The sequence below is a fragment of the Chanos chanos genome, chromosome 5 (assembly GCF_902362185.1).
Source record: "Chanos chanos chromosome 5, fChaCha1.1, whole genome shotgun sequence".
Taxonomy (NCBI): domain Eukaryota; kingdom Metazoa; phylum Chordata; class Actinopteri; order Gonorynchiformes; family Chanidae; genus Chanos; species Chanos chanos.
The window spans coordinates 48,920,815-48,945,814 of NC_044499.1; the positions used below are offsets into that span (position 1 = coordinate 48,920,815).

The 25,000-nt window shown below is 41.5% G+C and overlaps 5 protein-coding genes across 6 annotated transcripts in view; 3 read left to right on the forward strand and 2 right to left on the reverse strand.

Moving 5' to 3' along the window:
• The window catches only part of rgs9b (regulator of G protein signaling 9b), a 14,514-nt gene extending 10,950 nt beyond the window's left edge, over positions 1-3,564 (reverse strand). Inside the window, exons 1-2 of the mRNA XM_030773605.1 lie at positions 3,499-3,564; positions 1,865-1,961 (exon numbers count right to left, since the gene is read on the reverse strand). Of these exons, the coding sequence (XP_030629465.1) occupies positions 1,865-1,961; positions 3,499-3,564 (163 nt within the window). The remainder of the gene's footprint in view (positions 1-1,864; positions 1,962-3,498) is intronic.
• Positions 3,565-4,926: 1,362 nt separating this feature from the next.
• gna13a (guanine nucleotide binding protein (G protein), alpha 13a) lies at positions 4,927-9,244 on the forward strand. 2 transcript variants are annotated; one of them, XM_030773556.1, is made up of 4 exons: positions 4,927-5,221; positions 6,242-6,468; positions 8,326-8,376; positions 8,649-9,244. In XM_030773556.1, the coding sequence occupies exons 1-4, from the start codon at positions 4,942-4,944 to the stop codon at positions 9,219-9,221; spliced, it is 1,131 nt and encodes a 376-aa protein (XP_030629416.1). In that variant the 5' UTR covers positions 4,927-4,941; the 3' UTR covers positions 9,222-9,244. The 2 variants fall into 2 exon arrangements, with proteins under 2 accessions (XP_030629416.1, XP_030629415.1); XM_030773555.1 differs by lacking the exon at positions 8,326-8,376 and having other exon boundaries at positions 4,942-5,221.
• A 3,358-nt stretch (positions 9,245-12,602) lies between these two features.
• Positions 12,603-16,064, forward strand: amz2 (archaelysin family metallopeptidase 2). Its single transcript, XM_030773557.1, has 7 exons — positions 12,603-12,629; positions 12,930-13,212; positions 13,412-13,585; positions 13,747-13,875; positions 14,157-14,320; positions 14,698-14,874; positions 15,692-16,064. Exons 2-7 carry the CDS (start codon positions 12,930-12,932, stop codon positions 15,812-15,814), a joined length of 1,050 nt encoding a protein of 349 aa, XP_030629417.1. The 5' UTR covers positions 12,603-12,629; the 3' UTR covers positions 15,815-16,064.
• Positions 16,065-16,808: 744 nt separating this feature from the next.
• On the reverse strand, positions 16,809-21,902 carry slc16a6a (solute carrier family 16 member 6a). Its single transcript, XM_030773295.1, has 6 exons — positions 21,769-21,902; positions 20,127-20,381; positions 19,706-19,849; positions 19,414-19,542; positions 18,147-18,953; positions 16,809-18,015 (listed from the first exon to the last, which is right to left on the reverse strand). Exons 2-6 carry the CDS (start codon positions 20,362-20,364, stop codon positions 17,789-17,791), a joined length of 1,545 nt encoding a protein of 514 aa, XP_030629155.1. The 5' UTR covers positions 20,365-20,381; positions 21,769-21,902; the 3' UTR covers positions 16,809-17,788.
• A 588-nt stretch (positions 21,903-22,490) lies between these two features.
• The window catches only part of arsg (arylsulfatase G), a 6,912-nt gene continuing 4,402 nt past the window's right edge, over positions 22,491-25,000 (forward strand). Inside the window, exons 1-7 of the mRNA XM_030773858.1 lie at positions 22,491-22,743; positions 22,943-23,130; positions 23,551-23,598; positions 23,956-24,067; positions 24,185-24,322; positions 24,506-24,693; positions 24,966-25,000. The exon at positions 24,966-25,000 is cut by the window's right edge and continues 46 nt beyond it. Of these exons, the coding sequence (XP_030629718.1) occupies positions 22,511-22,743; positions 22,943-23,130; positions 23,551-23,598; positions 23,956-24,067; positions 24,185-24,322; positions 24,506-24,693; positions 24,966-25,000 (942 nt within the window). The 5' untranslated portion in view covers positions 22,491-22,510. The remainder of the gene's footprint in view (positions 22,744-22,942; positions 23,131-23,550; positions 23,599-23,955; positions 24,068-24,184; positions 24,323-24,505; positions 24,694-24,965) is intronic.

Genomic DNA, 25,000 nt, shown 5'->3' on the forward strand with positions numbered 1-25,000 from the left:
CTAGATCTGTTTCATGAGACAGACAGTAAGTCAGTATGTTGCAGGATATTTTTCTGAACGCATTTAGTCAGCAAACATAACTATTTTTTGTAGCAATAATTTCCTGTATATATAACTTACTATATATGTTTTGGAAATATGGTACATGGTAAACTCATTGGCATCACGCATTGTATTCTGCACCAAACTTTACAATGCCTTGAAAAACTTCTCTCTTACCCACACAGAACGCGTTTGATTCAACGCTTCAGAGTCAGACAAAGAGAGAAGAGGCAGCGCGGGAGACGGACTGCGAACCAAGGCTACCGCTGATTGTGATTTGGCCTCTGCCAATGCAGGTATCTGAGCTATTTTTACCCTGGCTGTCACCAAACAGAAGCGTTTCTCAGAGACGGAGAGACTTATGCAATCACGTACGCTGATGGAGAACAAGATACAGTTTTCAGATTAGAGGTTAATGGGACTATAGAAAGTCATACATTGGTTTGGAAGTTCATTCTTTCCTAAGAACAACATTTTCCTTTAATATGTATGTATGTTTATATATATATATATATATATATATATATATATATATATATATATATATATACACACATATATATATATATATAAACAACACATATACGTATACCTCTTAAATGCTAATGGAAATCCGTCTCCCCACCGAGACATTCTATATTTATTCAATATTCCAATATTCTAAGATGAATTTCTAAAATGTTATATTTATATAAATACTGTTAATAAATGTATTTATTAAACTTTTGTAAACTCTAGATCTGTTTCATGAGACAGACAGTAAGTCAGTATGTTGCAGGATATTTTTCTGAACGCATTTAGTCAGCAAACATAACTATTTTTTGTAGCAATAATTTCCTGTATATATAACTTACTATATATGTTTTGGAAATATGGTACATGGTAAACTCATTGGCATCACGCATTGTATTCTGCACCAAACTTTACAATGCCTTGAAAAACTTCTAATGTCTGCATGGAAAATAATAACTGAAAATTAAATGAAGATGTGAGTTGTTTGCTCCTGTTAAAAGTGTGAAGTCACGACTGTGCTCGGTGGTGCATTTCTGAGGAGATCTCACTTAATTGGAAATCGAAAGAGCAGAACTCCACAGGAGCAAATCAGAGCAGCTTCATTAGTGAGGGGAGCGGGTGGTTCTGTGGACCTACCACACAGAGTCATGTGATGTCAATAAATCATTCATAAATATCTCCTGTTTCTGCCTCGTGTGTGACTGAATGACCGCTCACATGATCATACTAACACCTAATAACCACTCCGCTTAGAGCATAATAGCATTAGTTATGTTTGCTTTGTTGTTTGTTGTTATGTTGGTGGTTGGAACGCAATGACAATCATTTGACAGAAATGCTGTCTGTCAGAGTCGTAATCTGTTCTGTACGCGTATCTACGTGTATGTGACAACACACACACACACACACACACACAAAAAAAAACAAGTCTTCCTTTGTCTCAAGCTCTTGAGCACTCCAGTGTTACGAAGCAGTGAGACAGAACAGAGATTACAAGAGCTCTCTTCCCCCAGACCATACAGCCTGGAGGAGGGAGTTATCTCAGCCAGCTGCACAGAGGTTGTCATGGCAATAGAATCTTCAGCTTTAGACCTACATAAGAGGAGGACCTATAAGTAGCATGATGAAACATAACCATGACCATGTAAAGCAGAGACACTGACGTGTGACACGGAATCTCGGGTAAATACACGCATGCTCTTTGCATGTGGGGCTACTTTGAGTGGAGTTTTCTGCTGTAATTAGTCAGAGGCATGCACCTTGAAGGAACCTGAATAAAATCTCTAGGTTAAAAAAAAAAAGTGTTTACCTGTGATGGCATGTGGGATTGTGGTGATGACAAGTCTCTGGGTTTGAGATTTCACTCCCGTCTTAGGGTCTTGCATCTCCAAGACCAGAGCCTCCACCTGACACAGAGAAGATGGAGCAGAAAGAGAGAGAATTTAACTTGAGGCACTGATTTGTATATGAAACCTTCTTACAGAAAACAAATTTTTCTTCTGCTCTTACTGTTAACCGTTCTGCTGGTTTTCAATAAATCCTTGGAAGTTAATTGCTTTTTTTCCCCCATTTATTGCCTCTTACTGTTACATGATAAATCTTAAAATCTTGAACAATTATTATTTCTGAGAATTTTTTTTTTGCACAAACATTTCAGCTAAGCCTTCATAAACAGCATTCAAGAAATACTTAGATAGATCCCCTGTTTCTTACTGGCCAATCAGGGGGGGCCAGCTGGCACAGGTGAACACTGCAAATGTCACAAAAGGCATTCTGTTATAAAGCCATCCCGATCTCTCCCCTGAATGCCATTTCACACTGTTAAGGGGCTATGTTTGACCCCTTTGAAATACACTTGGTGATTGATTTGTTGCTCTCTCTCTCTCTCTGGCTGTTTGAAGTAGGATCTTGCTTTGTCAGTGTCTCTGGCTTTTGAAGAGTGTTTGGAGAGTCATAGTGTACCTACCCAAGTCCAGATCACAGCAAGCTCTTACTAAGTCTTTGAATCATTACCCTTCTCCTAAGCCCCGGTGAATGCAAATTAGCTTTGGAAATAGAAGTTTTCCAAATAAAACATCAAACAGCATAATGATATGAAGATTAAAGACTGATTTAATTATACCAAAGAGGTTAATGGCAAAGCTGGGCTAATTCTTCCAGCACATATTGACCTTGTTTCTAAAGGTAAGCTTACGTGGCTCACAATAGTTGAGTAGGTGAGTGGAATACCATAGTTGAGAGTTTTCATTTGGCACAATGGACAAGTATCGGCAAAGGTTCATAACATTGAATAGGAGTTGGGGTTGCCGGGGGGGGCGGGAGGGGGAGGTAAGAGTAAGATCGCCGATAAATTTTTAAGACAAAGAGATAAACATACAGATAAACATACAAGAAAAGGCAATTTGACCAATTAGAGTTGGTGAGAGCTGATGACACGCATTAAAACGTGAGATACGATTCTGCCACAAAGCTTCTTTTTTTTTAACTGTCTTTTCACTCTTACACATGTCTTGCAATGTATACACATAAAAATACAGAGCGAGAGAGACCGATTTAAAAATTGTCAGTGAACGTGATAAATTGCCGTTTCCTTAACTTAAATATTTGCTTCATAACAGGGGATATAGATATCACTCGCGAAGATTAGACCAAGTTGCTCCATGTGTGGATAAACTAATTAAGTAATAACGAGATTCAACAATACAATGAGCTTCATTTGGGCCTGAGAGAAGAAAGTTAGTCAATCTGTTAACACCTGATAGAGTATTTGAATTTTTCACTGACAATGTGGCAAACATGTAACGGCGATCCTAGGCTATAGCAGACCAATTCATTAGTCGTTGCGAAAGAAATAAACAAACACACGATTGGAAACGCTATAGATGTGAGCTCAGTCTAAGGTGTAGGTGTAGACAGCTTTGCCGATAATTTCATTCAACCCACCTTTTTCAGGCATGCCATTCGTGGTCTGTACCGCTGACCATGATCCCGCACATTCCTGATAGTCATGTTTGCTTCTTTCTCTTTTGCTGCTTATCGAGGTTAAAACGTGGAATAAAAAGAATAAAAACAAGATTGCCCCGGTGAACGTTAAGAGCGATTCAAGTATCGGTTGCGTCTAATCCTTTATCATCATCGCACTGATGCACACAAAGAGGATAGCCATCTCCGCCAATGAGTGAACGGTTCTGGAGCAGCAAGTCAACCTGTCACATCCCACAATAACAGAGGCGATGAGCTAGTTACACAATGACGTACTGATTCCAGCAGATGGCGATCTTGACCGAACCACTACAGGGAGCTGTCGAGATTGACACTGCTTGAATAACTACATCCTGTATCAACACACATCTGACTAGACACCTGGAGGACGCGCGTAGTGATTGCATGAACCATTTTGAAGTAGTCGACTGGGTGTGACCTTACACAGATATCACGTATCTTAAATTTGAACCGAACATGAGACATTTCTGGCCATTTGACGTTTGTTTTACAGACCCAGTGTTTTGCTGATGAGCAATAAAATGATCAGTAATGAATATCAACTTGGAGAGTGCCCATTAGCACATGAAGCTTATTGTGTTTTACGTAGGTGAGGTGTTATGAGTTATATTTACCACACGCAGGATTTCTTATTTAGCTGACGAACATAAGAGAAAAGTAAGATCTGTCTATGAGAAGAGATGGAAAAGCATTCCTTTTAGACAATGTTGACCTAATGATATCCATTTGACAAATTCAAGTTTGTACTATACATCTCTGATTTAACATTTTTAATCTCTGCCTTGTTCGACCTGAACACAGCATTCATGTGAGGGCTCGTGTCGGTATAGCGTGAACTTTTAAACTGTGGTATTTCTGATTCCGATTTAGTTTCTTTCTGTTTCAGAGGTTCTAGCCTACGGTTTGCTCTTTTACTTGTGCGTGGGTGTGTGATCTTACAGAGGCTTTATTTATTTTACATGTACGTTTGCTTTATGAGTTTTTGTGTGCTAATGTGTTTGGAGAACTTACTTTCGCTGAAAGTATTGGGGTACCTAAAGCTAAAACATGTTTATATAAAAGAGAGACCTCCCTTGTGATGCATACAGAGTCGTGTTTCTCCAACATGTTTCTACCACACGCTCACCACGGATATACTTTATTCAGTCTATGTCCGGCCCGTTAAAGTCAATATGGTATGCCAGTGCAAAACTACAGTAAAATGCGCATTTCCCTGCATTCTCAGGGCTGTGGTGCGGAAATTGATAAAGAGCAGTCTCTCGGTACCCTGTCAAACAGGTTTACTATAACGTCTGCAGCAGACAGTTCAATCATACCGCCCATCTCTGAAAGTTGTGAGCGCGCAGCGCCCGTGCATGATGTATCCATGAAGTTGTTACAAAGATGGCGGATTTCCTGCCCTCCCGGACTGCATTTGTTTGTTTTCGACCCTGTCTCCTTTCAAGTAACGAAGCCGAACAGCTTAGAAAATCTAAAGAGATCGACAAATGTCTTTCCCGGGAGAAAACCTATGTAGAAAAACTCGTGAAAATATTATTACTGGGTGCTGGAGAAAGTGGCAAATCTACGTTCCTCAAACAAATGCGCATCATTCATGGGCAGGACTTCGATCAGCAGGCCAAAGAAGAGTTCCGGGCTACAATCTACAGCAATGTTATCAAAGGTAGCTAACGCTAGTTGGCCAGATTTTGTTTTATTATCGAAAGGGAAAGTTAAACGAATACTGATACTTTTAAATGGCTTTAAAGTTAACATTGTTTCGATAAAGTAATGCTATGAAGTCATGGATATCAAGATTTCACAAGACGTTTTGTCGTGTGACATCTCCCCAACGTATCTGATAAGTTTGTAGACATTTAAAGTTAGCGATACGCCTCAGGAACTTGTGTGGTTTGCTAGCATTTGCTAGCTAATGCGTTTTTGATTCGGGCCATTACATCAATATTGCTGCGAGAAACGCCCTAACATGAGGAGAGCACATTTGCGTTTCACCAGTAGGCTATATCATCATGGTCCTCTGAGCACGAGGTTATTTGTACAAAGAATTTTTAATTCACCATACCGTGTTCAGTGGACACACTTGAGTTCGCTTCACTTGTAGTTAGGTAACTTAATTTGAATAAGGTTGTTTGTTGGGGGTTTTTTTAAATTCAGGCCCTGGTCCGCATGTCACATTCTGTCACATTTGCGAATCTGAATTACACAGTTCGTTTAAGTTCATACTTCTCGTGGTACAAAAATCAAGATTACAAGATAGTTTACTTGTCTGATGGAGTTGAATTGACAATATTGCACACCTTCCGTTTTTTCGCTTTAATAACGTGTAACACTTTAGCGTTATCTGTGTCAAGTGGTTTATTTATACGTCACATGTTTCGTCTCGGATTTTAATCAGAGCACTCGCGAACCACAGTCACAACTAACGCCAAAATGTCGTTACAGCAAAATGCCCTACTACACCTAATCTAGAAAATACAGTTTAAAATGTAGACCACGTGCCTGAAGTTTCGTGAATAGGCTATGTGTGCAGACTCCTAAACCCACAAAGAGGCTAGCGAGATTCCTTTTCTTAAAAAGTTTATCTGGGCCGACATTAAATATTAGTAGTATTCATTTCCAGCTCAGATAAAAACGGTCACGCTGTCAGTCTCAGGTTTTTACCATTTATTTGGCTGCACCATAGGTATACGAGTGTTGGTGGACGCACGTGAAAAGCTGCACATTCCCTGGGGAGATCCGTCCAACCAGACGCACGGAGAGACAGTGATGCGCTTCGACACGCGTTCGTCTATGATGGCCCAGGGAATGGTGGAAACCAAGGTGTTTTTACATTACCTCCCCTCCATCCGTGCTCTATGGCAAGACAGTGGAATTCAGAATGCTTATGACAGACGGCGAGAATTCCAATTGGTAAGTCTGATTCAGGAGCCGCCAAACAGCAGTTTTATATTGAAACGTTCAAAGTAGGAATAGTTTAGAAGGAAATTGATTCATATCAAAGAGAACAAGATTGAAAAAAAAATCCTCTGTGCTGTACCCTCAGACCCAGGAAGTTTTGAGCAAAAATATTTACACGCCAGGAGAAGGGGGAAAAAAGAAATACATAGCATGCATACAATATAAGTGCACGTCAGATAAACACAATGACGCATGCATAGTTTCACATGTTCAAATGTGACTCTATTTGCCTGTTAATTAGAATTTAAATAAACTGCTCCTGTATAATGAACCAGTTCCTGGTAGATCTGGTTTTTCAGGGCTATCACCTGTCACTGTTTGTGTTTGTTCATCCAAAAACCTACTGTCTTTACTTTGTGTTTAAGACTGAGTTTTTCTTTTCTTTTTTTTCTCCGGCCCCCCCCCCCCCCCCCCCAGTCCAAGCTCCGATAAGATCGTGTACAGTTCTTAGTTGTTAAATCCTGTGAAGAAACATGAGTGTTTGTCACTGGTGGTTATTGAGCTCTAAGTGCAGCAATATGAGCGTGTCGTTCGATTGGTTTTGGCTCCCAGTCGTAGATAAGCAGGTATCACCTGACAGTGGTTGCCCCCTGTTTTGAAACATGCGTATGTCTAACTAAGGAGCTTTCGAAGACGCCATTCAGATAGTGTGTTTCCCGTCACGTTTTTTTTTGCAGTAAGCCTTTACGTTCATGCCCACACTTAAGTGCATGTAAACAGTAGTGTTTCCTATTACTTACAGTTTGGGGGGAGGGGGGGCTACAGGTGTAGGTGTTGATGTCAGTGCACTGTTCACATATTGGTTAGTTCTTCCTCTTCACCTGGAACTCTTAACCAGTTCCCAATACGCGGAGCTTCGTGAAATGTCACATCCTGTGTCGTTTGTTTCGCTGTACTCCAACTAGTACCGTTTTGCTAATTCCTTTTGGTTTAGAATGGTTTTACGCAAACGGTGTGTTGTGTTCTAGGTCAGAAAGTTACGTCATTCAAGTTTGGTGTTTTATCCCCAGGGCATGTCTTATGTGAAAGGCATACACTGTCGTCAGCAGGGTGCATTCGACACCCTTTACATGTGGTTAGCAGCACTTTATTTTTCTTCTCTGTTTCTCCCTCTCTCTCTCTTTCTCATGCTTGTTCGCTCTCTCTCTCTCTCTCTCTCTCTCTCTCTCTCTCTCGCTTGCTTGCTCTCTTTCAGGCTCAGAGCAGTAGAGATTTTTTTCAGAGATTACATGTGTTTGCTCTTGACAAGAAAATCTCAATTAGAGGGGAAAAAAAGGTCTTATTTGTTGCTTATCCTTGCTATGTAATTGCTAGATCAGTCAAGCCAGAGAAAAGGATTAACATTGCCAAATGGAAAAAAAAAAAAAAAAAGACTGTTTCAAATGCAGAGTTGCACTTCAATGTTTTTTTTTTTCCTTTGGAATAAGACGTAATGGAATAATACAGAAACCAGAAGTTTGATACCTGGTGTAAGAGGGGCACCGTAGCTTGTGTGTTGTGTTTAAAGTACTCATCGTTGCAGACTCTTGCTTGTTCAGACATGACCAGCGTCTCGGCTCCTCCTGTTTCAGAAGGGCCACAGTGGGACTGAACTGTAATACAATGCACAACACCTGTGTCAGAATTGGAAAAACTTCAGGTTTTGTTCTGTTAAATGGAATTTGGCTCTCCGGGGCCTGCACGACTATCCGTGAAAGGACAGGAATCATGTTATCGTTAATTAGCTGTTAGTTACGCAGGTTGTCATTGTGCGGTGGCTGTGTCTGATGAGAATTCAACAGTTGTTTTTTGTTTTTTTTTATCCCACAGGGTGAATCAGTCAAATATTTCTTGGACAACCTGGATAAAATTGGGAAGCCGGTAAATGTTTATGTTTTTTATATATATATATATATATATACACATACATACATACATATTTGTTTGTCCAGTGCAGAAATGAATAACATTGAAAGGGTCCTATTTTCTGTTACAGTTAGCCCACTTAAAAAAAAAATGTCACCTGGTCTTTAACTGTAATTGCCTCTTTAGTGACATTGTAGTTTTGCAAATGTTTCATTAAAGGCATTATTCTAATGAGGTAACTTAAAGTCCTTGTTTGTCTTAATTTCTTTGTTCTCTCGATTGCTCAGGACTACCTACCCACACAGCAAGACATCCTTCTGGCACGGAGGCCAACCAAAGGCATCCACGAGTACGACTTCGAGATCAAGAACGTCCCGTTCAAGATCGTGGACGTGGGAGGGCAGCGTTCGGAGCGCCGGAAATGGTTCCAGTGTTTCGACTGCGTGACCTCGGTCCTCTTCATCGTCTCGTCCAGCGAGTTTGACCAGGTTCTGATGGAGGACCGCCAAACCAACAGACTCATGGAGTCGCTCAACATTTTCGAGACCATCGTCAACAACCGGGTGTTCGCCAACGTCTCCATCATCCTCTTCCTCAACAAGACGGACCTGTTAGAGGAGAAGGTCAAGACGGTTTCCATCAATGACTACTTCCCCGATTTTACCGGCGAGCCGCACGACCTAGCCGACGTTCAGAAGTTCTTGGTGGAGTGTTTCCGCGGCAAACGCCGGGAGCAGCAGCAGAAACCGCTCTATCACCATTTCACCACTGCCATAAACACGGAGAACATCCGACTGGTTTTCCGCGACGTTAAGGACACCATTTTACACGACAACCTTAAACAGCTCATGTTGCAATGAGCAATGCCAAGTGACCCTAAATAACATTCTATTTTATAAAGGGTTTTGTTTTTTGTTTTTTTTTCTTTTTTTGTTTTTTTTTTTTTGGTTTGTTCTTTTAAACACATACTCATTAAGTGTCCTTTTGGATGGTTTAGTACTCAGTCAAGAGTCAGAAAACCTAACAGGGCAGCCTGTGAAATCCACAGATGTGTTATAGGTAAGAGAATCTGTCGTCATCGTTTTTACTGTGCCTTTGTGAAAAGAAAACCTGTAAGCGATGCCAGTATGTGCCTCAGAGAGAACTCCCTGACAGGCTTGTCAGCTCCTTCGCTGACGTGTTTAAAGTAGATTGAGATTTTGCCTTGATTGCCAAGACACTGTCATTCCATGTGTGCGCGCGCGCGCGTGTGTGTGTGTGTGTGTGTGTTTGTGAGACTTCGTACGGCATCCCGAAATCAGCCCGTCATGGTCAGCAAACACCTCTATGCACCCTTCTGACACAGCTTTGTGTTTTTTTTGATTTGGTTACTAGCACAGTGAGCAACCACAGATTCAGTTATTGACTGAACTCAGGGCTGTAAATACAAAACGACCACTGTGTGACACCATTTCACCGCTGCTTGAACAGCAGTGGGCTGCTGAATACAAAGAATTCATATCTCCAACTGCATATCGTCTTGTTTCCATATTAGACATTGCTTCTGGTTTTTCTTAGTCAAACAAAACAAATTCAACTATGTCTTACCAACCACTTCTCCACCATATCAACCAACATTTCATTTGCGTTCAGATTAAGTGCAGTTTTCAGGTACCAGCTTTGTCTGGATTTCAGTGGCTATATCAGTTGACATTAAAAGGGAAAATCTAATGTTTGGTTGGTTTTTTTTTTCCTGTTTAACAGCAGCCTGTATGTATTTCTGTACAGATGATTTACTTTGGAATTGAGAATCAGGTTATCACTGTGTTTCTCACCTGTTTTTTTGTTTTTTGTTTTGTTTTTTTTTTGCTAAATCCGTTTTCCCTGTGAGCTGTAGGGGGTATCTGTTCTATACATTTGCCAAACACGATGAAATGGTGTGCCTTTAACAGTCCAGGCAGCTATATGGCTATACTCCATACTTTACCCATAACACGTAACCAAGGGTTTTTTTGGTTGGCCTCAGAGAAAAACGAAAAACAGGCTTGTTGGCTCCTTCGCTGACGTGTTTAAAGTAGATTGAGTTTGCTGTTGGGCCAATTTTTTTTTTTTACTGTCAAAATCTTCAATGTTATTTTCATATAGGAGGCAGTTGACTTTTTACAAAACAGCCGTTTTTATAGCTAAGTAATAAAATCAAGTTGTCCATGGTGGATAGCATAACATTTTCGCACAATTTGAGGATACAAACATAAACAACAAAGCAATATTGTAGACTTAACCGTTCTGGTTTTGTGCTCACTTCTGTTTCTGTGTTTATATTGAGGACAACATCACATTGTAATTGTCGTGGTGGTAACAGAATGTACACCTTTAGACAGCTGTACTCAGATTATTTTTCGATTTTGCTGAGGTTTGACAGTATGGACCTCTTCATCAAATTTTTTTTTTTTTTTTTTTACAAAATTTCACATTTTTTCCACTATTCTGAATTACCATATATTTGTATATTTTAAAAGATCATTTTGTATAAGTTTTTGCTCATTAAATTTGATTCTTCTATGAAAATCAGATCGTTCCGTGTTTGAATTATTGGTGCTGGTTTCATTTTTTGACATGTTTCATGACATGATGTCGTATTTTGGACACACAATGGAAAAGAGGGGTTTGAACATATTCATTCACAAACACAAAGGCAGCACGACAGGTAAATCCCATCTAAGCTGAACACTAACATGCCATACGCAGCAGTTATAAAAGAGGTCTGACAGACATCTGTTTCATATTCATGAGGTTCTAAAGCCACATGAGGCAACCGGAAGAGCGCCTGAGATACATGTGTACATTAGTCACAAAGGCAAAAAAAAAAAACCCCAAAATTATATTACATGGCAAGAGGAACAGTGTTTCATGTTACAGAATAGAATAGAACATCATAGAATATGCCAAACAAAGAGAAACTACATAAAAAAAAAAAAAAAGAGAACCAGGGATGTCGGGTCTAAGCTCACACGTGGAAGTAGATGGACATTCAACAAGGTGGTTTACTAAAACCCCAAGTGACAATGTCAGGAAATTCTGAATCTGCACCTCTTTGACCTCAGACCCAACTAAATGAATTTCACAAAACTAGTGTGGCTTCCATTCAGAAACTGCAACCATAGGCAAACCACAAAAACACACAACTCGGAATAATGATCACAGAACCTGAACTCTCAACCAGTGTGAAATGGCCTAGGGAGTGGTCTTCAAATGGGTTTATGGGAAGCTCAAATAGCGCCCGAAATAAATGAGTGACAGGCATCCAGGAACACAAAGTCAGCCCAGTCAAAGAGAAAGACAGCATGGAAATTTGATTTCTTTGCTTTGGTGAAAAGCCCCTTTGGCGATGACGAGGAGTCAAATGAGCTGTGTGGTTTTGCCGTTGGTTTCAGAGATACTTCTGGAGAGAAAACCCAGTCAATTATTTCCAAGAATCATACAAGCCATGCAAAATGTTTGGGTTGAAGTGTTAGCTTATCAGCTCTGACACAGTCTTTTTTTGTGTGACCTTAGTAAAAACTCCAGTAAACCTGAAGAAAAATCATGTGGCCTTTTGGCAGACTTTTGGAGACTGGTAATATGGCCAATTTGCTCTGGAGATGCTTTCTCCTAACTGGGGCCTCAGAATGTGTATTTGGAAAAATCATAGGAGTGAACAGCTGTCCTGGATTGTTTCTTACTATGTTGTTAAACAGTTATGACCATCCTTTATACGTTTCACATTAGCTATAATCTGTATCATTATACATTAGTACCACAATAATGTAAGTCAGCGGCGATCTTTCATCCTTGTAAACTTTATCGACTCACACACACATATATACTTTACAGACGACAATGCCTTATTTTTTCTAATCTCCAAACAGATTTGTTATACGTTCCACTCTCTGTCGTAAAGGTACAGCCCTGGTTATCCACGGTAAACAAATAAACAACTTAAATATACCTACAAAATAATAATAATAATAACAATAATAAAGAATCCTTTATTCGTCAAGTATTCTTTCCAAATGCATTCCTCTGAGACATGGTATTGGTCTGTGTGTTGACGTTGCTTCTCATGTAAAATCAGGACTTTTATTTTGAATAAACTATTCTAACGTTGGAAGGATCAGGACCTGGAAGTGTGTCTGTTTTGAGCTGCGTTTGAGTTGAAATTCAATTATAGATTGACATACAGTTGTATTCCTATAGAACACCACTCTTTCGTATTTCTCGCGGCTTCGAGCTCGCAGCAGATAGCTGAGGTGAATATAATGAATATAATGTTAATATAATGCCATTCATGTTTTGCGAATGTTTAGATGCGAATTTGTTTCTCTCGGACTGTCATTGGTAACAGATTATTTCCCAACGCCATCGCTTGAAGTCCGCAGTGGAATAATTTTCGACTTTGGTTGTGAACTTTCATAAACACCTTAAATCCTAAAGAATTTTGCAGAATTTTTTAGTTGAATTTGTTGACGTGAATGCAGACATTAAGCCTCGAGGCTTAAAAGCTGTTGACCCTTTATTAAAAATATTAAAATAATTTGTTCATGTTTTAGATGCAGGTGATTGAGCATCCGGTGGAGACACTGCGCACTGCGCTGGTGTCATCTCGTAAAGATTTGATCGAACAATACAAACAGTACAGCAAAGAAGAGAGGAAACTCCTGGAGGACGGTCTGCAGCCTGGCAGTGCGCTTTTCAATCCCGTCACGGTGCACTCAGACTCTGATTGGATCCCCTCGCACCCAGAAGCACCTCAGGACTTTCAAAGCTTTTTCAGCAACCCACACCGCCGTTCTCCTAGCAAGGGTCACAAAACCATTTACATGCAGACCATCGGTGAATATGTGCGGCTCCACAGAACACAACCTGAGCTTGATCGTTTTGTTAGTTTTTTTTTTTTCAACTCAACGGTTTTATAAACAAACAACAGCTATACGCAATATTACACATCTCTAGTCGAGGGGAAAAATATATTTTTTGCCCTCATTCGTGTTCGTACATTGTTTCTTTCCCCTTTCTTTGTTGTTGCACGCAGGTTCGTTTGGGGAGGGTGAAGATATCACGGAGCAGTACGTTGAGTGGCTGAGGCAGTATTGTCAGGCGTTCTATCACGGGCTCGCGGTTAAACTCCTTCCTACAGTGACTGTTGCTTCTACAGGTTGCACCTTCCGAGTGAACAACAACACGTACAACCTTCAGCTTCATGCTGGTTAGCTTCAAGACTTTTTCCATGTATCCTCTATAGGCTATACTGTGTTTTCTTGTCTCAGTGGATATTTTTGAGACGAAAGGGGATACCACAGGTAGGTCAACGCTTTGGTGCCGCTATCATCCGTGTTGTGCAGAGTTTATTTTCTGTACTTTTCACAGGAGATTTGCTGAACTTTTTGAAAAAGAAGAAACCTAAAGATGCCTTTTGCATTGTGGGGATCACCATGATTGATCTGTATCCCAGGGACTCCTGGAACTTTGTGTTTGGCCAGGCGTCTCTCAACGAAGGTGAGTTTGAACTAAACCAGTGGTGTCAGCTGGTCTGCTCTCCACTGGTCAGATTCCTACTCAAGGTGGATTATGTAATTACCGTCTGTGCATTCAGCACTTAATCCTGAGGCCTCTCTCACTCACATCACAAGTCTACAGTAAAATAAAAATAAAACCATCATCCCTGCTACATTTCTAGGTCCACAACACCAATACTTGCTGTGGAGTGGCACTTTTTGTTGAATGTGAAAAGCGTTAATAGGACTTTTAGTTTCTTTACGGTTCTTTGGCTGTTGTAGGAATGGGAGTTTTTAGCTTTGCCAGGTACGATGACAACTTCTACAGCAGGAGTTACCCAGGACGACTGAAGAGTACAAAGAAGCTGCATCCTGACGACTACACAGTGTTCCAAAACTATTACACCCCGCCCATCACCAGCACTCTCCTGTTCAGGTCATGTAAGGTGGGACAGCTATGGGTTTCAAAGTTTTCTTGACATTTAGCCATTGGTTATCGTTTCATACATGGTCTCTGTCAGTGTGAAGTATTCATGCCAGTGAAGCTAGGCAAACTGTGTAACTTTTTGTCTATTTGTGTAAGCACACTTTTATACTAGTCCCTTACTAAAGTGTGTTACTCTGATCTGGATGTAAACCATATCCTTGTCTGATGTAAGTCCTTTAAAATGAAGTTCAGTTCAGTTGCTTACACTCTTACTTGTAAGACGGGCAGCTGAGAGTTTTAACCTCTTTAGCGCCTGACTGAAGCGTTCTCTAACTCCATGCGTTCTGTAAAGTACGCACTCTTCCGTCTCCATCCTTCTCTCTGCTATGCCGACAGACTCTGACTCACGAGATCGGACACATATTTGGCATTAAACACTGTCAGTGGCTGCAGTGTGTCATGCAAGGCTCCAATCACTTGGAGGAGTCTGACCGACGCCCGCCTGACCTCTGCCCCGTGTGTCTGCGCAAACTGCAGACCGCAGTTGGTTTCAAGATATCAGACAGATACGAGGTAAGAACGTCTTTGAGGGGGTAAGCCTCGCTTAACGATTTATGATGTGACGCTCAGTGTTCAGTTTGCCCAAGGCTTGTCAGCTCAACCTGAATGTTATTACTGTGTTACGCAAGATAAGGGCTCAAGAATTTCCTAGAATGTTTGTTGATGCTGTATTTCAGGTGTTATTGTTGTTTTTTTTTTGTATTAAATGTTGTTTTCATAAATGCTTTGAAACTGACTCATAACCGACAAGATAAAACAGTCTGCCTCTCTCACAAAAAAAAAACCCTGGTAGTTGTATGTTGAACCATTCAGTGTGAGTGTGGTTTATCTTGTGGTTTAGAACAGTGTTTTTCAATTCTATTCCTGGAAGCTCCACACGAAAGATCTCAGCTCAGCTCTGAAACACTGACTCTTAAACACTGAATCTTGAACACTCAGGATCTTCAAATCCACTAAACCTGAACACCAAGTAAACCACACATTTTAGTTCATGTCCAGGACCAGAATGCCTATCTCAAGGCAAGGGTAGCAGTAATCAGTGGATACGTTGAATCAGGTGTGGTAATTCTGGACCAGGGCAAAAATCCACTGTTTTGTGAGTTCCAAAGATTAGAGTTGAGAACTCCTGGCCCAAATCACCTCGTTCAACTGATCAGGTAAGTAGCCCAAGCCCTTGTTTAGCTGATCCAGGTGGATTGGAGCAGAGAGGGAGAGAGAGAGAGAGAGAGAGAGAGAGAGAGAGATGAAATGCACAGCATAGCACAGGGGAAATTCTGGTGTCATAAATAGGCTGCACAGTGCGGTAGTTAACATGCAGTGCCCCCTGTAGGCTCTGTTGGGCTGGATTGAGGATGGAGGCCGCAGCTCTGAAGGACACTCAGCTAAACCCACAGAAGCCTTTCTGGAGTACAAACAGTGGCTGTGTAAGTGCATCAGCATGCTGGAGGCTTAAATTATTTTAATTCATATTTCTCAGAGATGTGTGTATCATGCTCCAAAAATGACAGCACACACTGACAAAGTGTTTGTTTGACTTTGGGAAAATCTGGTTTGGATCAAATCAGTGATGAACTTTCTATACCTTGCTTTGTTTACCTTTTGGTTTTCCATATGGAACATTTGGAATTCTCTACAGAATTAATTCAAAGACAGTAACAAACTCATTCAGTGTTGTATCAGAAAAGGGAACATGATTCTCTGTAAATGTGAATTATTCTCAAGACAGCAGAAACACTTTCATTTCAATATATGATTGTTTTATTTAAAATCGAAATAAAAATAATTTCAACAAATATATGTACCGTTTCTTTTTTCTTTTTTTTTTTAAACAACAGACATCATTTCATTAAAAAAAAAAAAAAAAAAACACTCTCTGAGACAACAGCTCCTTTGCAGAGGTGCTCCAGTTCAAGTTATTTATAATGAATGAGCTGTATTCACGTGAGTGTAAAGTGTAAAGTGAGTAGATGAAATATTCTGCATCAGTTTAGACAGTTTTCACTGCTTGAACCCGTGGCAAAGTTAAGACTAGGGTCTGTGCTGAACAGTTCAACAGAATTAATACTAAGAACTTACAGATCTCATGTTCACAGTGAAACTGACCAGAGCTCAAGTCAAGATACCGGGCCAGGTTCACTACAGCTTTTCAAACACGCACACAACCACACCACTTACACGCACTAATGATGAGTCAGTAAACACCAGTCCTTCATGTCACTGTGTATGCACATGAAAGTCATGTTAAATAAATGCATAAAGGTGTAGTGAATCTGGCCCATGGAATTCACAGTGTAAAAGATCCATTCACAGAGATCCTGTACTTACAGCTTGACTGACTATCCTGAGTGATGGTTGAAGAGGCAGTTACTGTTTAAATTGAAGCTGGCAGTAAGCTGCTACCCATGCAGCACTAACAAGACTTATGGGTTGTGCAAAGCTTTCACAGTTTTTTTTTTTCTTGTGATACGTTTCGGTGCGGCTCTGACGGAGGGAGTTAAAATGCACGGGGAGTGACGCAGCACTAACCAGTGCCATTGGATCAGATGAATGGAACTGTTTAAAAGGAACAACACTGACAAGGTCAAGACTGGTCCGGAAAAAAAGACATAAAGTTCATACCAAAATCTGCTTTGCTGTAGACCAAAAAAAAAAATAAAATAAAAATAAAAAAATAAAATGAGAAGACCTATTTCATTTGGTACATTGGCTAAAAATATCTGCAGCACTGGAACAGGCAAGAGGCTAACGCTATGAATATTTGATATTTCAATGCATATTTTACCTCTTGGTACCAACAGCAAAAAAAAACTGCACAATCACTTTTCTGTCTTCAGAGAATTTCAGCCTTGAAGAAGACCTTGGCTTAGTATGGAATTAGTAAACTATTTAGTAGCTCAAAATATCTCCATCAGCACATATTAGTAAATATCTCTAACTATGTCACATCTACTGCTCTTGATCATCTGTCCAAATCCTTTTTTTTTTCAGTATGTGAAAACAGGACTATTTTGACTTTCTGTAAGACCTGTAATCCAATGTAGGATATCGAAGTCCATACATTCACATTTGAATTCCATCTTAGAGATGTTTAGAAGCGTCTCCCTCTATTTTTCCTTTTTAAGGAATCTCCTGCTAATCTACAGTCAAACTACTAAAGCTATTGCAATGATATCAGTCACAGTTTCCATCTACTTTGCCCATCAGAGGCGATAACGTACGTCATATAAAATATGCGATCATCTTTACTTTGCTGTCATCATTTGGGTTTAGAGGGAGACCACTCCTATGCCGTTTTCTAAACATGGTTAGTGTTTCTGTGTTCTTTGATCTTTATCTAACAAAACAAGTTCTTTGAGAACTATTTTTTTTTACTGTCACGATCCTGAGAGGTTTCTGGATCTCTTGAAGGACACAGTAATAGTGCACTTCATTGTCCATTCTCCGGTATGTCCACTTCAAGGAATTCCTCGGGTGTGTCTTTGCCAGGGAGGTAATTATTGAGGTTATTCTGTTGTGTTTGAGGAGCAGTCGTTGAGCAAAAATGACATGACTTTGCTGGATGAACCAGTCCAAGAAAGATGGCTCCAAGTCCCATTCCCGCGGCACAGGAGTAAAATGCAGCACTGTAATTCTTTGTAATATCCACTAAAACACCTGAAACACACATGAGGGAGTAAAGAATTGAGAGTTAAACAGCTTTGATTGCGATGCCAATTGAGAGGTGAATGGACAGAGCCAGACAAATGATTCTGTGAGTAAGCGGAGAAAACATAACTCATTCTTACCTCCCAAAGGTGGGCCGCCAAGTCCTGCAAAGCTCTGGATGCAGACATACACGCCCACGGCCAGGGGCATCCTCTTAATGCCAACCACGTCATCTTCTGCCAGCAGCGGAATGTGGGTGGATGCCACACTGCCAAGCAGGAAACCGTACAGGACGCAGCAGACGACCAGTCCTGTGAAGCCCTGCACAAGGGTGAAGACAACCAGCACGGCACATAACAGCACCACGCATCCCAGCAGGATGAATATCTTCCTTATGCGTACCCCGCTCATGACCCAGCCGACGGAGAGACGTCCAAAGATCTCAGAGATGGCCATGGCAGACAGCATGTAGGCGGCCTTCTCCCTCTCGACGCCCAGGCTGGCACTCAGCTCTACCACGTACAGCTGCGGGGCAAAAAAGGCCAGCGTGGCAAAGAGGCCGAACGCGGAGTAACACACGAAGCTGCCCTCCTTCAGCACCGTGAGGTCAAGTAGTTTGGGCTTGGCTTCCTTCGTCTCTTTGGCCTGATCGCTTGGAGGTGTCTTGGAATGTACGCCCTCCCCCTGCAGGGCATCGGCCTGAGGGCCCAGCTCCAGGTCATCGATAGACTGAACGCCTGAGTCTTCGGAGCTGCCTGAGCACCGGAATCCAGCTTTAGACGGCGTGTCTTTGGCCTCCTTTTCCACAGTCGCCAACTGCTCAGTTTCTTTCTGCCTGATGACGATGGGCCGAAGCAGAGCCCCACAGACAATTACGGTTCCCTGTAAGGTTCCGATCACCATCATAGTATATCGCCAGCCGATATGAGCCTTTAGAGCAGTGAATGCTGCAAGAAAAATGAGGGATGGGTGTTCAAAAAACAAGGCCTGAGGTTTTAACACCCAAACCGTTTTTGTATGGAATGAAGAAAAAAAAAAAAGTTGACCGTATCATGATATATTTTTCAGAGAAATCACATAATAAGTTACATGCTGTAAATTCAGATTCAAATTCAGATTCAAATTCAAATTTATTTGTGTAAGGCTTTTTTAATAATTAAATTGTTTCAAAGCAGCTTTACAGAAATCAGTGCCTAAACCACCAGCAAGCAAGCCCAAGGCAACTGCGGCAAAGAAAAAATTCCCTAAAATAAAGCAAATAGGAGGAAGAAACTTTGGGAGGAACTATAAACTGTACCACTGGAATGCTGTGGTTACTCTGATGTGAAATGCATGCATGTGAGGTGTGATTGGTTAGATGATACCACCTATCAAGGCCGTGCCATGAATCTTGTTGCCTGTTCTTACCTGGAGCAAATGCAAATATGGCGAAGGACTCTCCTGTGGAAGCCATGGAAGTCACCAGGGAACGCCGCCGGCTGAAGTACTGAGACAAGATGGTGACCGTGGGAAGAAAGGTCAAACAGTAGCCTAATCCTGTGAAGAGAGAGACGGGTCCAAGAACAATTCAGAACATTTCTGAACTCCTTTTCTTGTGGTCATCTGGTCGCCGAAGTATGTGTGATAGACACAAATCAGACATTCATTTAACTACTTTTGCATTTAAGTTATATGAACTGGCGTAAGCGAGTCATGTTACCTGCCACAATCCCAATAGTGATGTACATCTGATAAATGGAGGTGGTGAACGCAGACGAGATGGTTCCCACGGAGATGAGGAATCCTCCAAGCATCACAACGAGCTGGAAACCGAATCGATTGCTCATCACAGTTGACAGTGGTGCTGAGGAAACAGGACAGTAAACAGGTTATTGTGGCAGTCTTAAAAGCAGCTGATCATTTTTCATGTTCAAGAAAATACACACCACCTTTCCTCCAGAACAAAAACAACAGTCTCCTGCTTCAAGGGAGGTCTTAAAATTTACAAAACTTAGCTAATAGCTTTATGTGTATGTAAAGGAAGAAGTAAAGGAATTCATCAACGGCATAAGTGTGTAAAGCGGTAAAGCCATTTGAATCACCATTACAGGCAGAGACATTCATACTATGGCGTTCCATACCTGTGAAGGTCATGACAAAAACACAGATTGAGATTATCCATGATACACGGCTGTTGGTCTCCTCAAACTCGTTCATCAAGTCATTAAGGAAAATACCAAAACTCTTGATGACCCCATATGTGAAAACTTCCACAAGGAAGAAGGCCACTCCCACTACCCAACCCCATCCTCCATCTGGAACATCAGAGTACACCTTGGGACCCAAGATGTTTTTCACCCGGAATGTACAGAACACCATGGCAAACTGAAGAGAAGCTGTGAAGGGTAAAAGACACATATAAGGAAAGAGGTCCCAGCATGTTGTGCCTTGGGCATCCTTAATAAATCTGATATTTAACAATGTAATCAACCAAAACAAATCTTTGTGTGTAACTGTCATCTTTATTTTGTTTTTTCTCGTCCAAGTCCTAACGTTGCTACAGTTACGGAATTTCTGTTCACTGCGGACTTGTCATAAGGTTTCGGCAAACGAATAGTCGTGCTCCGAGCGGTTTTAACTGAGAGCACGAGCCTGACGTAAGCGCACGCCAAATCACCGTTGCGTGCGCGTACTTTGGCAATCCAGAATTTGTAACATTTTTGTGCGTCTTTAATGCAAACGATGAAGGGTAGGTAAAACTTTTCTTAATGGGTCTTAAGATTGTTTAAGTCGTAACATGCGTTCAAAAAACATATGAAAACATGTGAGTAAACTTGAAGAAAGTTTTTCGTCGAGTGTTTTTGACATTAGGTGTTGCAGTATAGCCCACCCCGAACCCTTATGTAGTTGTTTTTCTCGGTGGAAAGTTCTACACGGTGCTAGATTGCAAGTTGATTGACAGTTTGAGACTGCGAAAGAACTGAAAGGTTTTCTCATGCTTTGTTTGGCTGTACTAATGAACATGCAGCAGTTTGCTACTGCAGTTAGTTAGATGTTACAGTTCTGATGTTACATTGCAGATTACAAGAGCAGATGTGAGAGAAGACGTTTTATGTGGATTGTTGAACATTGAGCAGTTTGCAGAAAAACATTTTTAGCCTAGATCAGTTATACAATTAAGATTATTTATTCACGTGCAGCTTTGATTTCGCGCGCATGGTCAGTCAGCTACCCATCAACTAGTTTTATTTATTTATTGACGTTTACATATTGAATTGATCTTTACAGTTGTATTTACAAGATACGATTTTTTTTCTTCATTTTCGTTATTTCTGATTTTTCTCATTTCCCGTATCTGCATAGTTTTTAATGAAATTAACTTTTACTTAAGATGTTTGTGATAGTTAGAGAAGTAAATCCAGTTCAAAAGTACACTTGCAGTTAGCTTTAATAAGTCAAGAATTTTGTGGTTAAGTGTTAAGTCGGCTTAGTCCACAATAATGGCACGTGGAATTCAACTGTAAAGATACATGCGGTCAACTTTTCACTTACTGTCGCCATATAGTATAGAGAGGGAAGTTGTACATAATTATTACTGTGTCAGAAATACGTGCTGTCATCAAAGCCATCAATATTGTAAGTTCACGTCACGAAAAATACAGAATTTATCGTTTTACCCGTGTTCCGATTCATATTTTCTACAAGCGGCTTAATTCCATTGGATTTCAAAGCCGTCGTCATCTATCTACGGCAAGGCAATGAAGAAAGAATTAAAGATCTTACCCGGTGTTACTTCAGTGAAGAACGTCTTCTGTCTGTCTGTCTGCTTCGGTTATGCTGTGCGCCAGGCGTTTAAATCATTTGTGGAGCCACGGACTGCACTCAGGCAAATGTGGTGTGTTTACGTAGGGGTAGGGTTCACTCCTAGAGGGGTAGGGTATTGGCTTTCAGTAAACGCTTTTTAAAGGCCTTAGCCGCAGCCCCTCTTAGACTAGAAGCCTATGACCTGCCTTGCCCACCGAGCTGTATTCGCAGAATGGTGAGCTGCAGGTTTGTTTGAGGAACTCTGCTGGTTGTTTTATAAGACGACCCGTGTATTAAGTGGGTCTGAGAAAGTGTATTATGTAACTTACATTGCTGCAGGGTTCTGGACTCAGGGGAATGAACAGAGGCCGAATAGATCCACTTAGGTCTCATAAATGTCAAAAAGAAAACCCCAGAACAAAACAAGGGGGCATTAAGTCATTTACTGGTGTCCCTTGACCAGTTTTGTATTTAAATCCAGCCAGCCCCGTTCATGTGAGGATCATTTCGTTAAAAAAACGGCAAGGTCAGTGTCAAAAGAGGGTTTTTTTTTTTTTTTTTAACTTTATAGATCCACAGATTAAAAAGTCATCAGAGTAAAGTTTACATAATGTTTTATTTTTAAGGCGTTATTTAAAGTCTCTTATTCTGCGTAATTCAACGTTTAATGTCCTTCTCAAATCTCCTCTCAGGAACTTGGCACAGGCTCTGACTTCCCAGAATGGTTTCTGCACAGTTCACCTTACTGCTCCTGGTCAGTGCCCTGTTCTCCGGACTGGTGTACCGTATCACCAGTCACCGTGGAGATGGAGACAAATTCAAAACGTGGAAGAGGCCAAACTTTATCATTGTCCTGGCAGATGATATAGGTTGGGGTGACCTTGGGGTCAACCGACCCGAGAGAAACCCGAGTCCCACGCCCTGGCTGGACTTATTGGCAGCAGAAGGCAAAAGGTCACAAGCAGGGTTCATAAATGCATTTGTCACCCTTTCAGTCACACTTGTTTTAGTTCGTTTACACCATAACCTGTTCATCACATGTGCACAATCTCGTTGATGTTGCTATAACTGTTTTTGTGCATAAGTGTTACCCCTACAGTTCTGTTATTATAAAGGTCTTATTAGGTCTGGTCGTGTCTGGTATTTTTTTTAGGTTCACGGATTTCCACTCTCCTGCCTCCACCTGTTCCCCCTCACGTGCTGCCCTACTAACGGGCAGACACGGCTTACGCAATGGAGTCACCCACAACTTTGCCGTCGGGTCCGTTGGCGGCCTGCCGCTCAATGAGACCACCTTCCCCGAGCTCCTGCACAATGCAGGTTATTACACCGCCATGATTGGTGAGCCTTTAAGCCAGCGTTTGTAATAAATCATTCCGGCGGCTGGAAGTCAGTCCAAATGCTGAGAAGATTAGCCCTAGATTAATGCATACCTTACTGTTTGTACAATAAAGACACTGAGTAGTGAGAGGAACGACTAAAACGGCTCAAAGTTAATTCAATACAGTGGAAAAGTACCCAAGGGAAAAGGTCACTAGAGCAGCAAAACTCTAGTGAGGATTGAACCAGTTCCTCTTCGAGGAAGCGGTACCCGTGATAAATCTAAGATAACGTTTCCTTTCATACTCACGTATAGAGACGAGTAGGAGTGTGATGTGTCTAAACTGAAAACATGCAGGATTTGAATGGGACTTTTTCGTAACGCGAGTAATGGTCTATAGGCTTAGGTGTGTATTGTAACACTAAGTTATTTGGTTACAGGTAAATGGCACCTGGGACATAAAGGCCTGTATAACCCGGTCCATAGAGGTTAGTGCCTTCAAAGGGATTTTATGAAATTCACATCGTATGTGTCTTTTGGCCGTGTTGTCCTCCTAATCTGTTGTGTATACTGCTATTGTTATCATCATAAATATATGCTGGAGTGATATAGTATTAATGACCCCGAGAAGGCATGAGGGTAGAAGGGGGCATCTCCGTCACACTCTACAGCACTAAAACAAACTGTTTTGCATCGACGAACTGCCTGTACGATTATTCAACATCTGTAAAGCTATCGCAGAAATTCAACAAACAACGACAACAACAACAACAAGGATAACAAGGTTCAGTGAGCCATTCCTTTGATGTGGACTTTCCTGTGTTTGCGTTTTTTGCACACTACAGGTTTTGACTATTACCTCGGTCTTCCCTACAGTAATGACATGGGCTGCACTGACCACCCTGGCTACGACCTTCCAATGTGTCGTTCCTGTAAACAGGGTCTGAAGACAGACAGGTGAGTCCACAGACAGGTGGCCAGACATTCCAGACAGTTCTTTAGATGGGTCTCCCGCATTACCTCCGTACAAACGATGAGACAAACCTGTCGGAATGATGCGACGCTTCTTCCCAGCCAGAAACACGGAGGGTGTTACACCGGTGTGGCGCTTCCCCTGTTTGAGAACCAGACCATTCTGGAACAGCCGGTGGATCTGTGGAGCCTGACGGAGAGATACACGACCGCAGCTGTCAAGATCCTTCACAGCGCCAGGTAGGAATCAGCCCCGTGATGTTTAGAGTCTGCGATGCAGCTGGGCAAACAAAGTGCACAAATGCCTGGGTATGTATAGCGGACAATTGTATATAGCAACCCGTGGCTCCATGTCAGGTTGCTGTGTTTGTGTGTGTGTGTGTGTGTGTGTGTGTGTGTGTGTGTGTGTGTATGTCTGTTTAGGGAGAGAGGGCGGCCTTTCCTCCTGTATGTTGCTCTGGCTCACATGCATGTCCCACTTTGTCCCGGAAATCTCTCAGACACGAGAGACATCTACGCTTCCGCCCTCAAGGAAATGGATGGCCTGGTGGGGGCGATAAAGAGCACATCAGATGCCACTGACAAGGAAAACACACTGATATGGTTCACTGGTAAGCCAGCGGAAAAAAAAACTGTTGAGCGTGGACCGCCTCTCCTGAACGCGTCGAAGTCCGGTCGGGATAATAAACGTATATAGCATTTATCGCGTCATAAAAGCTTCGATTATGTAAAACGTACGTGACACTTTATTGGAGGCAATTGCTAGTCCTGAAACTATTGGTATGACCGCCCGACCATTTATGTTCAGGCTTACGTAAGTGCCCTGCGTATCTCTGAGAGAAACCCTGGAGAACAGACGGCGTGTGTGTGTTTTTTGTTGCAGGTGACAATGGCCCGTGGGAGCAGAAATGCCAGTTT